Source organism: Apium graveolens, chromosome 5, assembly GCF_009905375.1.
Source record: "Apium graveolens cultivar Ventura chromosome 5, ASM990537v1, whole genome shotgun sequence".
Taxonomy (NCBI): Eukaryota; Viridiplantae; Streptophyta; class Magnoliopsida; order Apiales; family Apiaceae; genus Apium; species Apium graveolens.
Genome location: NC_133651.1, coordinates 236,464,440 through 236,482,891, shown reverse-complemented (window position 1 = coordinate 236,482,891; position 18,452 = coordinate 236,464,440). Strand labels below are relative to the sequence as shown.

Below are 18,452 nucleotides of genomic sequence, written 5' to 3'. Positions count from 1 at the left end.
TATGTGGTCCTTCATTAATTCTGTCAAGGTATTTTGGATCTGTAACTTCCAAAAACATAGCCATCTTCACTTTCCATATGGGATACTCAGAAGGTCTCAGTATGGGAACCCTAATAGTCTCATATCGACTGTGGGTTTGAGTGTTTAGAGTTTCTTGAGTTTTGGTGGGCTTGGTTGGAGTTTGTGCTTCTTTAGACATGATTGTTTGTATCTTTACTGTATGTGTGTTAACAAAAAAGCTCTTATACCACTTGTTAGGTCACACAACACTGTATAAGGGGGTTGAATACAGTGTTTATACAATCAAATCGATTTAACACAGGTATGTAACAAAGATCAAGTATATTGAATAAACTCTGTTACAATAAGAACTGTTGTTCTCTCTCAGTGATGAAAAAATATCACTAAGAGCTGCTAGGTTACAATGTATAATATTCTCGACAATGATATCACATATAGTGTAAACCCTAAGTCTGTGTTTATATAGTACACAGTTACAAGATAACTTCTAATTGATATGGAATATAATTCTATCTCCTAAAATATATCAATCACATATCTTCTACAAGTCTTCCAGTCTTCTAACTCTTTCCATGCATATCTTCTTTTATTTTAGTCTCGATCTTCTACTGTATATTAGCTTCCTTCCTTAACTATAAGTCTTCCCGCACTTAAGTTCTGATATGACCTTAAGTTCTGATATTAAGTTCTGACTTCCAGTAAGTCCTGACTTCAGTAAGTCCTGATATGTCCTGTTTGTTAAGATCTGAAAACTAAACATGAATCATATTAGACATGACATCTCAAATATATCTAACAATGTATCCATGACTTATAACAAGATTTAAAGTGAAATTTAGCACCACTGTCATGAATTTTTGAAATCAACACGTCTTCATTTAATCAGCTTTTCATTACATTCGAAATTTACATTCTAATTAAACAATAACCACTAACTATTACGAAAACCTTAATTATCAAACAATACAATCTCAAATCTCGAATATTTGGCATATGACATGAATCGCAAACACCGAAAATAGGTAAATATCACGATGGGTAACAAGCACGTCATTTATGGTACAGTTATACGGCGATTTTCGTGAGTCGTTAGTAAAAACTAATTCCTTTGACGGTATAAGTGTCGGAAGGATCGATGTCGTTGACAAGTTGAGCAAATCATGAAACGATAGCCGGCGGGGAATTGTATGGTAGGGTACGTAAAATAAATCAAGTTCATACTTTCCACGTAAATCAAGAACCGCACAATTAACGGGAAGAAACAAGGTGACATTTCGGGGCAGCGCTGAAGGGTTTTGGGTTATAAAGGTACACCAGATGGTAAAATCACCTCATTTTACAATTGTAAAAAGCATGCGAGATAACTCGATAGAAATCATCATCTTGATAAAAGGAAGAATGTGGTTCGAAAAATTCGCGGGGTATGAATCCAGGATTGAGATCGATCGGATTAGTTACGGGCGAAAGTCCATTATAATGAGGAGTTAGGGTTAGGTCGATAGATGTAGTGTCGATAGAGGGAGAAATTGATATCGGAGTCGCGGAGGTGCGTTCAGAGTCATAAAAAGTGCGATCGAAGTAGTCGGTAGGGCCGGAACAAAATAATTGAGGGTCCTGTGAGAAATTTTAAAATTGGGCCTGTAATATTTACGTAAATAAAAATCTAAGTAACGGTTTCTAAACAAAATTAACTATTAAAAATATTTATAAAACACAAATACATTTCGATATATTCACTTAAAGAGATTATTTTGTAACGAAATAATCATCAATATTTAATCTTTCCTACGACATAGTTGTTCGTAAATAAAATTCCTATAACTTGAGTTTGGAAAAACTCTTTTCTATAAGTGCAACGGTAATAAGAATAATTATTAAAATTATATATATAATTTTTACATTATGAAAACACGAAATTTTTTGAAGAACTTTAATGAATATAATTCTCCTATTTCATCCGAATTTTTTATATTTTTAAAAAAAACTTAACCAAATTTTTTTTCTTCAGAGCTAAATTTTTATTTCTAGTTAATTTTTAAATAAAAATTCGGGGTCTTATAATTTCGGATGCCCTTTCGGTGGCTCATCCGCGCTACACCAGCGCCGCCCCTGGTAGTCGGTGAAGGAAGATAATGTGAATGACAATGAAACTCAGAATCAGTAAAGTCAGCGCCGCTAGTAACCGGAACGCCATAGCGACAAGATCGAAACTTTCTCGTGTACAAACTCTACCTGGTGAACAAACTGTTCCACCCGACTCGAATCAAAAAAATAAGAAGTGTTTTAAATATATTTTTAGTTTCTAGTTCTATAAGAGCATCTCCAACGCTATGCAATATAATATTTACGTGTCAATCTATTATAGCTAACATATAAAAAATAGAACACTCCAAACTGGAATGCATGTTAGGTATACTTTTAGATAACGAAGGAGACGGGAAGGTGCTTGTTAGGCATATATTTAAATAACGAAAAAGATGCACGTCATATTTGTTGATTATTACGCCATCCTGTATAATACTATATGTCATTTTTGGCCTACGTTAACCCTAATCTAGCCTAAATCATATTCTAAATTTTATTTTTTATATTTTTTAATAACACATTTAAGGTTTAAATACATAATATTATAATATAAAAATGATGTATGTATATTCATAATTATTATTTATACAGATGTATAGATGTAATGTTTGTATTTTTGTTTATAAAACAATAATGTTATGTAATATTAAGTGTAATAAAGTTATTTTATTTTTAACTAAATTTATAAAAATTCTAATATAGTAAGATATATTTTATTCATATTTTTTTAATGTTCAAAATAATTACTCATTTATATTTCATAATTTTTACTTTAAAATATTGATATAAATATAAAAATGTTATAATATTATAATTAAATATCTTTTTATTAAATATATTATTTATTTCTACTAATATAGAACATAATTAATTAAACTCCCTTTCAAAAAACTAATTAATTAAACGTATTTTAATTTTATATTTAAAATTAATAAAAAGAATATTATTATGACTATAGCTAATACTTAAAGCTAATGCCACCTAGAAAAAATGCTTACGGATTGAATAAAATTTTAGATAATTATATTAGTTAACAGTTTTGATGTTACCATTTCAGATGCTCTAAACTGCTAAACACACTTATTGTTTATATTTTTTGAAAGATGTAATTTCTTTTAATTATTTTGTCAAAATTATTATATCCTTATTATATTATATCCTCTGTATAATCACTTTAATATATATATATATATCCTATTATATATATAATAGGAATAAGAAAGACTATATACATTCTATTTTAAATTTGAACAAAAGATGTATTATTCTGAAAATGTGTTATTTGTTTTATGCAAAACTACCAAAATACTATTTTTCGCAAAGGTATTTTACAACTTTACTTTCTTTTCCTTCATTAATTACTGCATACACCAAAATTCAAATTCATGAATTCTGTCAAGTGGGACAAACTCAACCGCTACATGGACCATTTGCAGGCTTTGCCACTTAAATTTGCAAACATATGATTTACAGTTTATTGCCAAACTTTTCTTTCCTATTTTTAAATTGCTGCATATTGCTAAACCTGATTTTTTTATTGTTTTAGTTACAATGTCTTGATTTTGCAAGTCTTTTTCAAAGAACCGTAATTTTGCAATAATTAAAAAATCCTAGTTTTGCAAATAATTTTTTGTTTCTGCAAAAGAAAAGAAAAAATTGACGCATACTGTAAATATGGCCTTGAATATGAAGCAGATTGCAGATTGCAGATTGCAGATTGGAGAGCTGTGAACAGGAAGAAAAATCAATCTTGCTGATGAAAAATAGTACTGAGCATGAGAAAAAATGGGTACGAGAATGCTTAAAATTAATTTTGGTGCTTAGGTCTTTGAGGGAGAGAAGTCGTTATCAGTAGGCATGATAAGGAACCTTTAGGGGCATTACATCATAAGGAAGACTATGAAGCTTGCAGGGAGTGTCTCGGTTCTTGAAGCAGAAACAGTGAAAATTCTGGAAGCGCTTTTATGGACCGAAGAGTTACCAGCAAATGTAACCATAGTTTAGAGCGATTCTTTGCTTAGTGACTGTTAATGCAATTAATAGAACCGGCCTTAACTATATGGAACTGGGAGATCTAATACAGCATTGCAGGCTCATTCTTGAGAATAGGGTTCGTGTATCAATTGGTTACGTTAGAAAGCAGGCAAACATATTTTGTTTTTGTTTTGAGGTAGCATACTCAGTTTTTTTTTTTTATAGAATCACTGTTAAAAACAGTAGGATCTAGGTCAAGTACTGAAGTACATACATATATAGTAAATAAGGAGCTGTAGAAACCTTGTAGAAACCTTAAACAAGCGCATTTAAATTTTAACTCTTAAATTTCAACTCGGTTACCACTGATGACCATAAACTCAAGCCTTGTTCTAAGGGTAACTACGTTCGAAAAGCAAAAAAAATAATAATTTAGGCATTATGTAGAAACTAGAAACTACCATCAAAGTTCCCTACACTGCCCATCTGGCAGTAAAAACTTTGTTAATACTAAATATCGAAAAAACCTAAATAAAACACATATTCAGAAGTCTGGTGTCGTCATATGTTTATAAATTATAACATAATACTAGGGAGTACAGTACGTTTACTGATTTACATGTCTAAAAGATGATAAAACTAATCTGCGATGGGAATGAACCTCTAACTTGACATCATGACATGATCGATTGCCAGGAGTGCTTCATTTGCGAAGTAACGCACATCTACATCCGGGTCTTCAGCAAGTTCAACCAGGCAAGGACGAATAGTATTTTCTACCACCTATATCGCAAGCAAAGATTAAACAAGAAAAAGGAAGAGTGGCAGAAACAAAGACCAGTACATAGAATTTAACAAAAAAAACAAGGTAAAAAGGGGAGATTAACCACTTACAAAATGATCCACAATAGAGATAAGAGATTGTAACACATTCGCTACATTGAACTTGATGTTGGGCACTCTAGGAAAAGAATGTTTAGAGTGTTCAATTAAAGCCAAAGACGATCACAAATGAAAAATTTCGAAGATCAAAATACTTTACCTGTCTTTGGACAATGTAACAATCACAGGCAGCAATTTAGAACATGTTATTTCGGAACCCATGACAGGAGCAAGCAGAGAAATAGTGCGGAGAATAGTCATTCGATACAAGTAATAAGGGTTATTAATCATATCCAAGACCTGCACAAATGATAAATTAATCTTGTGCTGAGCATAGATTTCCACAGGAATAATAAGTATTAATGTCCTAGATGTCATGAGTGAATTAATAACTAAGAAGAAACAGAGAGGTGAATTCAGTAACTAAAACAAACAAAAAGGGATGCAATTCTTTTCGGCCTGAATTACATGCATCAATTGAGAAGTTTAATGCAGATTTAGATTCAACTTGATATCTGAAATTAACTATTTGGCCAAATGACTTGATGTATAATGGGTCCTATTCTCATCACTAGAACAATGTAGAAAGAGCTTTTCTCCATAAAACATTAATCATCTACAGGGTAAAAATGAATGGGTGTTACAAATAATTGATGTCCCAATTATGTGTGTGATTTGAAAGAATAATTAAGCTTCTCAAGATCTCTTATCAAGAGGTGTCAGCACTCAGCAGTATAGCTTCAATTCTCAGACAAACCTGTGGGATGATATGCTGCATGGCCCATTCTGGACCAAATTCTTCTGCAAGACGCTTCAGGTTAGTAGCAGCGGCATCTCGAATTGAGTATACCTGCAACACATACTCAATGACTATAACTAAATAAAAAAATTGTATTCCTGTGAAGGACTTTCTATTGACCTGTGTGCTTCTGCCAGATAGATTTCCCAGACAAATTTGCAAAAAGGCTTTTCTATTATTGCAAAAAGGCTTTTCTATTAATGCTGAAATAAAATATTCCCTTCTAAAAATCAAGACCAAAATATTAAAGTGCTCGCAATAATAAACAATTTGTAAGATAAAGAATGATCATCAAAAAACATTTTAATTTTAAGATAAACACTTCCACTTATACTGTAAACGGAAGTATGTATGCAACCCTCTGGTACTAATACTACTAAACCTTTCAAATATGCAAGCTAGTTAGCTTGACCTCCATAATGGATGAACTTTGGTAAACTAAAATAATAACGACCTAAAAGATGAAGAATCTCTTGTTCAAACTTCTGATCTATTAAGCTGACCAATTTATCCAAATACTTTGACATGTCACTAATCTCTAATATACGGATGAAATCATAAAATTACCAGCTAATAGTTTTCACATAAACCATCTTGCACTTCCAAACACAATGAATGAATTCAGGGAGAGAAAAGAACCTAAAAGTAAAAGGAGTAAATAATCCAACATTAAAAGCCTACTCCTAACAGTCTAGCCTACTCCTAACTGACAAGTGACAACATTACAAAAATAACAAGGGAAACTATGATTTGCAACTCAGAATTCCCATGTATAAGAAAGAAAGCACAAACCTTATCCTGCAGCCACTGCATACAGAGAGCACCTAGTTTATCATCAAAAAAGGCTACTCCTAACTGACTAGCCAATAGAGGTATATACTCAATAATTGCCAGTCGAACTCGCCAATGTCTATCTTCTGCAAGCTCAACAATTGCTGGTAAGAGAGATTGGGATAATAGATCTATCCCAATAACCTGCAAGGAGAAGTCAATTTAAACCATGAGAATAATGAACTGATTCCAGTTAAGAAGTGAAAATCTTAACTATAATTTATGTTCCAGGCTTGCACACAAATATAATATTAACTACGGCAAAATGGACAAGTACTTCAAAGTCAAATACTTAAAGCTCTAATTCCAGTTCACAAGTAAAAATCTTAATTTTAGTCTATGTTCCAGACTTACAGCTCAAATATAAAATAAGAACTATAAAAAAATAGATGGTATAAGAACTTCTGAGTTAAATACTTAAAGCTCAAAAAACAAGACATGTCCGCAACCATTATGTCTTGTGAAACAACCTGTACTAGATCTCCAACCTTAAGCTGTAACTTTTATGTTACAGTGTAAATTGTACTATTTGAGATGGGGAGACTATAAATTCTATTTTTATGAATAATTGCATCTAATTTACCTGGTTAACTTGATCTAGCTTGCTGATAATGCTGAGACGTACATCAGGGAATTCATCCTTTAGAAGAGAAAGAAAAATTGGAAGAAGCTGTTCGATTGTTGCATCCTGCAATAGATGCCAGATAAGCTTTAAAATTCAACTTGCCGAACACAAAACCAAATAACCAATTATAATAATATTAGTCACCGACGGAGGACCAACAATTCGACGGTTATTTGAAAGTAATCTTTTATTAAAAGAGCAGATCAGCCAAAAAATCAAATGTAGATACACTCAATAGGGTTTGGCTGCTAAACACTTGAGCGCATTCTACCTACTTGTAACTTTTTGACCATTTCTAACATGTCAGACGATCCTAAACCTTGAAAGTGTAATATATAGATTGAAAAGCATATACCGCCAAACGTTGCATAGGAGTCAACTGAAAGATACTTGCCTTTCCTAACACAGGAGCCATGCCCATTATAACTGAGGCCAGAGCAGATCTAACATGTTGAGAGGAATCAGAGGACAGCTCCTAAAAAATATTGTGGCTATTCAATAAGACTGCTGGACTAAAGATCGAATCAGACAAATAATGCAATTGAGAGGAGCTATTCAATACCACCTTTACGCATGGCAGGATGTGCTGAATTGCTAGCTCCGGATCAAGAATCCGGCAGAACTTGGTGACTTTTCCAGCAGCAGCTATACGTACTTCAGCTTCATTATCTCGTAGAAGTCGCACGTATGCAGGAACCAAATCCTCCCTTTAAACATATAAATTGTCACACTTAACTAACTAGTAGCTTAATATTACATTTCTTCCAAATAGATGACCATTTTACTTAAATTTGTGAGCTTTATAGCGTTTATCCTTTTAAGTACTAATTTACATAACCCCTTGTTATTTATTTCAGCTGCCAATAATTCTATATAAACAGTACATTTACTAAAGAGATAAAATTATGCAATCAATAAAAAAAATGAGACTCGCTAAATTCATGATATGATTTAAACTTGCAAAACATTTAAGAACAAGTTTTCCCTCACAAATAACCCCTTACTATTATTATCAACTTTCTGGAAGAATTTGAAAAACAAAAAATTTAAGCCACTGAAGTTCATAAATTAGGGAATATTTCTCAATCATGAAACCAAAGTTATTGATGCATTCTAATTTATATTCAAGGCCACACATAATAATATCAACAATTGACAATGGTGACAAATCTAACTGAATAGTGATTTGTCTCTCAAGATATGTAAATGCAAATTTCAGACAGCCTGCACAAATACTAACCTGGTAGGTTCAGGTCCCACAGCTTCACATAATTCATACAGCTGATTGGCAACCATGTGACGAACACGCCATGACCTATCCTGATCAAGGTAAGGAAGCCAGTCAAACCAATTGTTTGATGATGCAGAACAAATTCTGAGTTGTGCTATTAAGCCTCCCCTCCTATACTTAAAGATTTTAGAATATAACAACTTCCCCCAGAGAGGGAGAGAGAAGGGAGGGAGAGAGAGAGAGAGAGAGAGAGAGAGAGAGAGAGATTTAGAATATATCAACTCTCTCAAGAGAGAGGGATATGGAGGGAGGGACGGAGAGAGTACTATATTAGTTGTTCGACACTATATGGAGTATCACAATTTTAATATTATTCGAAAGAAGTTTATTCTAATGTGAACCAAGGAGACCTACAGCTGTCCACAAACTGAGTCCACAGTGTTAGAGACCAAAAACAGGTCCTTCAGATATGAGATACCTTCCAAAGTTAAACATCGCATTAAGAAAATTCTTAGCCTTATGCAATTCTTTACACTTTAACCATCATTAAGTTTCCAAATAAAAAAGGGTAAGTGAAAAATAAGTTTAAAAAAATTGGTAGAATTATCTTTTTGTTCATGAAGTAGCATGTAATGTAAAATGTGATATAAAAGGTGCAAGTGAAGGTAATTTTCTTAGGAGAAATAGCAATTTCAGTATACAGAGAGTATGATGAATCAACTGTTCTACTATTTTAGTCTAACAAACCTCATTAAAAGCATGCATCAAATCACGTAAGAGTAACTAAAGATTCAATCGGAAAAATAAGAAATTTAAAAAGCTGCACCTGAGAGAAGTTTATGATAACAGGAAGAATGTGTGCTACACAATCCTGAGGCTGTAACAACCTTCCAAGAGCAGCGCATCCTTCAACAGCTAGCAAGCGAACAGAATCTTGATCTATCATAAAGATAATTTATGTTATAAACATGCAATCCAGCAAACTTTTTGAAAAATCAAATTGCTCACAAAATTTTGCTTCACAATTACAAATTCAATTGAACTGCACTGAATTACTGGATTCTAAGGTCTTGATTGAAAGCATCGAGAACCTTGGAGGGTGTGTCAAATGGGACCAGGGAAAATGTATGACAAGGCATACTAAAATATAATTATAGAGTGCAAGAAAAAAAAAAGCAAAACTATATTAAATTACTATCAGAAACGAAATTATGTATACAGGTTTATACATGATCCTCATAGTACATAATCATTTACCACTAATAACATTGTACTCCGGATGTTTCTAGGAGAGAAGAGAAAGGAAAGGGATTGGAGATAGAAAAGGAGAGGAGATTTCTTTCATGTCATCCTATGTTCCAAAAGAAGATAAGACGTACTTTTTCCTCCTGTGCTTCCCCATCGGGACCCTATCGGGGGAAATTATCAAAGAAATATTACATTTTTAAACTAACTAAATCATGAAGGGATCTTTGGGTGTTCAAAACTAGCATGGAAGTCCTTGCTTTTCTTCCCAATCATCCCAAACTCTTGGAAAATGGGGGGGCATTGGGGCAAGTCTTCCTCCTTTGTTTTCTGGGTCTGTCCTAAGAGCCTAGGGAGCACAGAACACAGAACACAGAGAAAGCATCTTTTCACTTTACTTTCCCTTCCTCTCAAGTTCTAATTTTTGGTCAGAAGACAAAAGTCTAAAGACTCAATATCTACGAACATAATATAACTACGACACAATTAGTAGATAACTGCATTAATAAAAACTAAATTGGTATGCTATAGCCTATAGTCCCACCATAATGTTAATTTCTGGCTTTAAAACTTGCTGTGAAGAAGGCACGCATACAATTCTTCTATGTAAACAGCTTACACTCAATTTTAACTCGAATCGGTTCCAGCTCAACATAGTATGTTTCCTTAATGAACAATCTGACTTTTTGGTAATGGCAGGACTAAAATCACTACAAAATTGATATAGCAACCAGAATTTTATATAATGATCCCTTAAAATGTGTGTACATTAATGCTTTTGCAAATAATACAGCATCAAATAAATTAGATTCTAATACCCCAAAGGGGATGCTTACCATCTTGTGTAAGATCCTCAAATATTGACATGATATCAGTTTTGAGATGAGCAGGTTCAATGGTACCAGCAAACTTGCCCAAATTTGTAGCAGCAGATCTCCTCACCATAGGCATGTCATCCTGACACAACTGGCTGTATATTGATCGCAATTCAGTTTTCAACGTCTCCGGTGCGCTGGGATATGCAATTTGAAACAATCCACAAGCAGAAACTCGGGTCGTAAACCATTCACCTGCTGCTAGCCTCTGAAAGATACCAACTAAAGCAAGTTACAAATTACCAATTGATGAAAAACTAAAACTCTATCAAACTTCGATGTGCACGAGGTCACAATTACACACGAGCGCGTGCAGACTGCAGAACAGACTCAAGTTACAAATTACCAATTGATGAGAAACTAAAATTCTATTAAAATTCGATGTGCACAAGGTCACAATTACACGCGAGCACGTGCAGAACAGACTCAGAAACTACCGAAAACGTTGTTTTTATAAGAAAAAATTGAAGATATCCAAATTTACCCCCGAGTGCCATTTATGTGGGACCCACAAGGGGTAGATTAAGTATTTAATAACATGTGAGATCTGTTGGGGTAAATTTGGAACATTTAACAATATAACTATGTTTCATGGTTTATGCATTAAACATTGTGCATATTAACAATTGAATTAGGTCTACCATTTACATACAATAAACCCTAAAAAGGAAATGGGTGGTGAGTGGGTATTTACTTTTTTTACACCCTGCTTCCGAGTTTATACATAGAGCAAGAAGACGAAAGGGGACTAAAAAGGGGTTAAGTTTTACTCATGTCTATGGGATGAAAGGGAAGGCGAATAAGAAGATCTTAAAACAAGTTTTAGCTCCAGATACAAACCACTATCCTCTTTATTTATTTTTTTTTATGTACAAACGTATCCCTCCATTTACACTCCTCGTAAGAACCCGTAAATGCATTAATATGTGTTTTCCCACTTCACCTCTTTTAGTTTCGTGCGATTTAATTCCAGAATAGCTTGAAAGGCATTAGGTAACTGAACCCTAAATATAAATCCTGAAAAAACCGATGTAGAGTCCCCTAGGGGTTCATTTGTCCCAATAAAGCTTTCATAGTTTACCTTTAAGGTGCTGACTTAATGTAGAAAATGAGTGATCACCCATCTTTGCAAGCATTTATGTATAAAACTAATAAACAGGAAATGTACAAGAAACTCACAGAATATAAACAAGCATACGAATCAAGGAAATGGAAATTTTAAAAGCACACCTCCTGTAGTCAAAAAAATTGGGAACAATAGCACATTTCCATCGTTATCAAGATGCAAACTAAAGATTATGATGCACTGCTAATAAGATAGAGTAGTAAGTTACACAGCCTATAATCAATCTATTCTGTAATCATCAACCAACCTTCACTAGAGGAATAAACCATTCATTTAAATCACTCTCCTTCATCTGTGATCCAATTCTACAAAGTGATTCAACAGCTTTGTCCCTGACACAGGTTTCTTCAACAGGGCAAAGGGTTTCCAAAGGGGTGAGCAAAATATGAGCATGCTCCACGCCTCCAACATAAGGAATAAACACCCCCAACTCTTCAGCTATTGCAAGAAGAACCTCATCTTCATCATCAATGTTCTCGCTCAAAAATGGGATTAATTCCTTTCTTGTCCGTTCCTCCCCAAGAGCACGAGCAATAGTTGATAGCCTCCTAATAGAAAACAATCGCAATTGGATATCATCATTCTTCAGCTCGTCCATGAGCACAGCTATTGGGTACAGCGGCTCATCAGCATTTGACATTGTAATCCACTAGATTCTTCAGCTTTAAACAATTAATAAAGAGAGTCAGCTTTCACAGTCTTGTACATTAAGCAAACAACACTTTAACAAAATATAAATAGGCTTATGTGCCATAAAAAAAAATATGTCCACCTGAATCATGCAAATTCAGTAACATAATAAAAAAATTGTTGAGCTACATTATCTCGGAAAATTTAAACATTTAAAAGCCAAACTTGCACATTTTCAGTTAAAAATTCCCATAATATTCAGCACAATCGGAAACTTCTTCCAGGATTTCCAACAAAAAAAACACCCCGATGAGAGGTGACACATAAACAGTCTCTCCGAGAAAAAAAGGGTGGTCCGATCAAAGAACAATAGGCCTAAGATACACGAAATGCATCAAGATCTCAACTTTATAACAACCCCACCTGAGAAAACAACATATCACACATAAAGAAGCTTTCTTTCATCAAAATTCTAAAATCTTGAACCTAAATTCATTTTTTTGAGCACTTTAAATTGCATTTACATTACAAACAAAACATTATCAATCTTAAATTTCCTCACTTTATAATGAATAAACTAAAATCAATTCTAAAAAACAAAGGGATCTAAATTAAAGAATTGAGACAAATGAGCAATTCTTGAAATCACGAAGATAATCATACAAGATTACACTAATTTTGTAAAAAAAATTAAAAGGTAAAATTAATAAAGACACAGAATTACACATACCCTATAGATATATATACATACAGAAAGAGAAAGAAAGAAAGACTTACAAGGAGTCGTACCGCTTTCGGAGCTTTTGCAATGGTGGGGGTGGTTCTTTCTTTCGGTGTAGTACAAAGACAAGGGACAGAAGTTTCGAGAGCCCTTATATATTTCTGATAAATTTAAATATTTTCCATAAACGAAATGGTCGGTATAATGTTTACTATTTTTGAGGTGGGTGTTTGCCTAAACATGGAAATATTTTTTTATTAAATCTTTCTTTTTTAATTTGCTTGAATTGATTTTTTGCAAAAATAAATATTTCTAATTTCATCCTAAAAATTATTTTTATTGTAACAAATTTTATTGATAAAATATTTTGCCAAACACAACATATCATAATAATCTATACATTATACTATAATAACCGAAAAATGGGGTATAATTTGTAATTTGATTAATCTCTCATTTTGGTTATCCCTTTTCATCGGGACCGTAGGATCTTTTTCATCAAATAATCAGAGCCGTTATATCCAAACACTAGAAAAATACGTTCTCAGATTCGAATCCCGTCAACAACAAATATTTATATTGTTATTTGTAAAAATCCATATAAGTTCTCAGTTTTAAATCCCGATAACAACAAATAATTATATTATTATTTATAAAGTTACATATATGTGTTCAGGTTCAATCTCGTCAACAACAAACTTTGCCTGCGCGCTACGCGTATTAGCCAAAAAAATATTAATTTTATTATTTTTTATGATTAGCATTAAATAAATTATTTTACCATTTCTTTTTATGATTTGAATATTTTACTTTTCACTCGAAATCATGGTGTCGACTTTAGGTAAAAGCCTCTCAAATAATACTGCCACGAATAATTACGATATGATGTTAGTTTATTTTTTTGTTGCTAATATATAAGAGAAAAACAAAAGTTTCAAATTAGACAATAGCATAAATTAATTAATGTGGTTTAATTTTATGAAAAAATATATATATACCAAATTGTGACCAAATTGAAATATAATTGACACATCTCATATTCTTTTATCAGGTTTCAATACCAAAAAGTTTCAGTTATTATCTTTACTACAACTACAGATTAACCATCACTTGAATAAAAAATGGAGGTATTATTGTTATTCACCGGGTCCATTTTGTTACTTCCTCCTCTATATGCACCCTTATATCATTGATTTTTTTTCACATATGGTATTAAATATGATATTTTTTTGTATATCTTTAGGTTTGTTGAACATTAGTAATGAGCTTGATTAAGTAATTGTTTTAATGTGATTTTATTCATCCATACATATTCTTCATATCATAAAATCAAATAGCTATTAAGCAAGCATATAATGATTTAACATTTATAGATGAAAATGAATTGTAATTAAAACTTGGGGATTGAGTCTGAGTTGAAAGAATATTTAGTACCAAATATTACAATCATGCATTTGAGAAATCCATAGAATAATTAAATACAGAACAAACATGTTATAATCCAACTTGTACTTATAATACGCATACAATATCTGTATTGTGACATATATATTTGATAATACAGTTTGGAAGAAAAAATTTAAGTGCTACATCTCATAGAGGTACATATTTGTTGTTTTATTAATTTACATGAAAAGTTTTTACCAAATAAACTGCAACAATCGAGTACGATCTGACAAGATTTTATTATCTTGTTGTCGAAGATTTGGAGAAGAAGAAAACAGAAAATGGGTAAGATGAAGATGTAAAAACATATTTTGCAATTGAGGTACTAATGTAACATCGTCATCTGTCCCAAACTTCCTTACAGTACTAAAGCCTTCTTTTTTGTTGTTGTGTGTAGATGAAAATTGAATGCTTAGATGTTATACGATTCATCACTAATCTCGATCCTTATTAAGAAGATAATAATATTATGGTACGCCTATATGTACATCTAATAAATACCTATATGTTAAACAAATGTATTAGAAATCCCATACTATAATGCCTGAGAAATATGATCTCGTACTATGTCAAATGAACTTTCTTAAATATTGTTAAAATAAAATATTTAAGTTATACATATATATATAAATATATAGAAAATTTCTATGGAGACCACTATTTAATCAGAAAATTCGGAGACCATCTATGTTCTACAATTTAAACACTATAAAATATATTATTTTGTGAATTATGTTCTACGAATATCCCCAATTTATTTAAATTATATGTTAGATATATTTGATAATGTCATGGCTAATATAATTTATGTTTAGATTTCAGATCTTACTTAACAGGATAAATCAGTACTTAACTGTTGATCAGTACTTATACTGGAAGTCAGGACTTAAGGATATCAGTACTTATATTATCAGGAGATAATCATCAGAAGTTAGATATCAGAACTTAAGTGCTGAAGGATGATCAGAGAAGGACAGTAGCTGATTAAAGGAAAGAAGATCGAGATAAACATAAGATGCATGAAGAAGGAATTCTGTGAAGAATGGAATACTTGGAAGAAAAGATATCTGATTGATATATTTTAGGAAGCAGAATTAAATTCCATATCAATTAGCGATTATCTTGTAACTGTGTAGTATATAAACACAGACATAGGGTTTACACTATAAGTGTTATCATATATTCGAGAAGTTTATTCATTGTAACCCTAGCAGCTCTCGTGATATTTGTTCATCACTGAGAGATAATAGTTCCATACCGTAACAGAGTTTATTGTTTCAATAAAATTTGTTTTCTGTTACTTAATATATTAAAGTTCGATTTGATTGTATTATACACTGTATTCACCCCCTCTACAGTGTGTATGACCTAACAAGTGGTATCAGAGCTTATCTGTTAACACACATACAGCTAAAGATCCAAACACAATCATGTCTGACACAGAAACTTCAACTAAGCCTACCAAAACTGAAGAACCTCCAAAGCCACAAATTCAAAGTCGGTATGAGACTATCAGGGTTCCCATACTGAGACCATCTGAATATCCCATATGGAAGGTAAGGATGACCATGTTCCTGGAAGCAACAGATCCAGAATACCTTGATAGAATCAAGGAAGGGCCTCACAAACCAACCAAGCTCGCTGTTGCAGTTGCAGGTGAAGCAGCAAAGACCGTACCAAAGGAGAAGAGTGATTATACTGCTGAAGATATAGCATCAATTGCTAAGGATGCCAAGGTACGACACTTACTGCATAGTGCCATTGATAATGTAATGTCAAACAGGGTAATCAACTGCAAGACTGCTAAGGAGATATGGGATGCTCTGGAAACAAGGTGTCAGGGAACTGACACAATTAAGAAGAATAGGAAGACAATACTCACTCAAGAGTATGAACACTTTGACTCAAAGACTAATGAGTCATTGAATGATTTATATGATAGATTTGTCAAACTTTTGAATGATTTGTCATTGATTAATAAAGAGTATGATCTTGAAGATTCAAACCTTAAGTTCCTGTTAGCTCTTCCTGAATGCTGGGATTTGAAGGCAACGACAATAAGAGACAACTACAATCTTGATGAAACAACTTTTGACGAAATCTATGGAATGCTCAAGACTCATGAGCTTGAGATGGAACAAAGAAGCAAGAGGAAAGGAGGAAAGTCAAGGACAGTTGCTCTTAAGGCTGAAGAATAATTCCCCAAAGCAGCTTCCTCAAGGAAAGACAAGGGTAAAGCTCTTGTCATAAAGTCTGAAACTGAGTCATCAAGTTCTGAAAGTGATGATGACTCAGATTCTGAAAGCTTATCTGAGACTGATGCTGATGAGGAGATGATGAAACTGTGTGCTCTTATGGTGAAAGGAATCACAAAGATTGCATAGAGAAAGTTCAGGAAGGGAAAGAAGTTTTCCAGGAAAGGCATAAGTTCTGATAAGAAGAATTTCAGAAGATCTGAAGGTAGAGGAGGAAAGTCTGACAGAGGAGATTACACCAATGTTAAATGCTATAACTGTGGTGAGAAAGGCCACATATCTCCTGATTGCAAGAAGGTAAAGGGTGACAAAGGCAAGGCTCTTATCACAAAGCAGAAAAGCTGGACAGACACCTGAGACTCTGAAAGTGAGGAAAACTATGCATTGATGGCAAATGCTGATAAAGAAAGTGTTGAGAGCAGTTCTGAAGCTGCTGAAACAAAGGTACCTCAGACTACTTATGCTTTTCATACTGATGATATTAATGAGTTGAGAAGATATCTTAAAACCATGTTTGTTAGTTATAGAGATCAGACTTTAACATGTGAAAGATTAACTTCTGAAAATCTTGCATTTAAGAAAAGAAATGATTTCTTAGAAAAAGAGTTAGTCATGTTCCATCAAACTCAGAAGGATAGAGATGATGCTTTTTATGTTAGGGATGAAGTGCTAAAAATGAATGAATCTCTAAAAACTGAGTTAGAAAAGGAAAGAGAGATTATCAGGACTTGGACTAACTCTGGAAAAACAACTCAAAATTTGCTAAGTAGTGGAAACTGGAAAGAGGGCTTAGGTTATGGAGAAGATAAGAATGATAAAGGAACTGAAGAAATTAAGCCTGTTGATAAGCAAAAGCCAAAGCTAAAACCTATTAAGTTTGTAACTGTAAAGTCTGAAAATGAGAAATCAGAAGTTACAAAGGAATTAACTTCTGACAAACTAAAACAGGAAAAGACAGCTGAAGTGAACATAGGCTTAATGACAAAGAAGCAGCTTAAGCATAAGCTGAAAGATGTTAAGAATGCAAACAAGGTAAAATCACCTAGGAAAAATAGGAATGGAAAGGAAGGTGTGAATAAAAGCAATAATTATAAATCTGTTCCTGATGCTCCTAGGAAAACATGTCATAACTGTGGAAGTTCTAACCATCTGGCTTCTTTTTGCAAGAAGAATAAGAATATTAACTCCTTACCTTCAAAATCAGGAGTTAAGAGTCAGTCTGTTAGATACAAACCACAAAATCCTTGTTTTCATTGTGGTAGTTTATGGCATTCCATTTATACTTGTAAGGAATATCATAGTTTGTACTATGATTATTATCAAATAAAACCTTCTTTGAAGAAAGTTTCTATTGTTCCTTCTAGTGTAAATTCTGATTCAAAATCTGATAGTGTAAGTTCTGATAAGAAAAATGTTAACATAAACTCTGATGCTAAATCCGCTGCAAATGTTAACAAACTTAATAAGGCCAAAGGATCCAAGCAAGTCTGGGTCCTTAAAACTGATAATTAGTGGTCTTTGTGATTGCAGGGCAACAGGAAAAAATATTCTAGTTCTGGAAAGTGGATGTTCAGGATATATGACTGGAAATAAGGCCCTGCTATCATACTTTGTGGAGAAAGCTGGCCCAAGGGTCTCTTATGGAGATGGCAACATTGGAAAAATATTGGGATATGGCAATATCAATCTTGGAAATGTCATAATTA

At 33.0% G+C, this 18,452-nt stretch overlaps 1 protein-coding gene across 4 annotated transcripts; it reads right to left on the bottom strand.

Annotated features, from left to right (window-relative positions):
- Positions 1-4,495: 4,495 nt before the first annotated feature.
- On the bottom strand, positions 4,496-13,217 carry LOC141724961 (uncharacterized). 4 transcript variants are annotated; one of them, XM_074527285.1, is made up of 14 exons: positions 13,102-13,192; positions 12,556-12,747; positions 11,942-12,356; positions 10,530-10,776; positions 9,275-9,387; positions 8,458-8,537; positions 7,783-7,924; positions 7,612-7,692; positions 7,176-7,280; positions 6,554-6,736; positions 5,720-5,812; positions 5,123-5,262; positions 4,975-5,041; positions 4,496-4,863 (listed from the first exon to the last, which is right to left on the bottom strand). In XM_074527285.1, exons 3-14 carry the CDS (start codon positions 12,332-12,334, stop codon positions 4,744-4,746), a joined length of 1,764 nt encoding a protein of 587 aa, XP_074383386.1. In that variant the 5' UTR covers positions 12,335-12,356; positions 12,556-12,747; positions 13,102-13,192; the 3' UTR covers positions 4,496-4,743. The 4 variants fall into 4 exon arrangements, with proteins under 4 accessions (XP_074383386.1, XP_074383384.1, XP_074383387.1 ...); XM_074527283.1 differs by lacking the exon at positions 12,556-12,747 and having other exon boundaries at positions 13,102-13,217; XM_074527286.1 differs by lacking the exon at positions 12,556-12,747 and having other exon boundaries at positions 13,114-13,216.
- Between the last annotated feature and the right edge of the window lie 5,235 nt (positions 13,218-18,452).

Excerpts from the sequence above, each read along its gene's own strand:
- LOC141724961 (XM_074527283.1), bottom strand. The coding sequence starts at position 12,334 with ATGTCAAATGCTGATGAGCCGCTGTACCCAATAGCTGTGCTCATGGAC. Across the intron at positions 5,813-6,553 it reads TGCAGTGGCTGCAGGATAAG|GTATACTCAATTCGAGATGC; the intron begins GTTTGTGCTTTC and ends TATGTGTTGCAG. Across the intron at positions 5,042-5,122 it reads GTTACATTGTCCAAAGACAG|AGTGCCCAACATCAAGTTCA; the intron begins GTAAAGTATTTT and ends TTCTTTTCCTAG.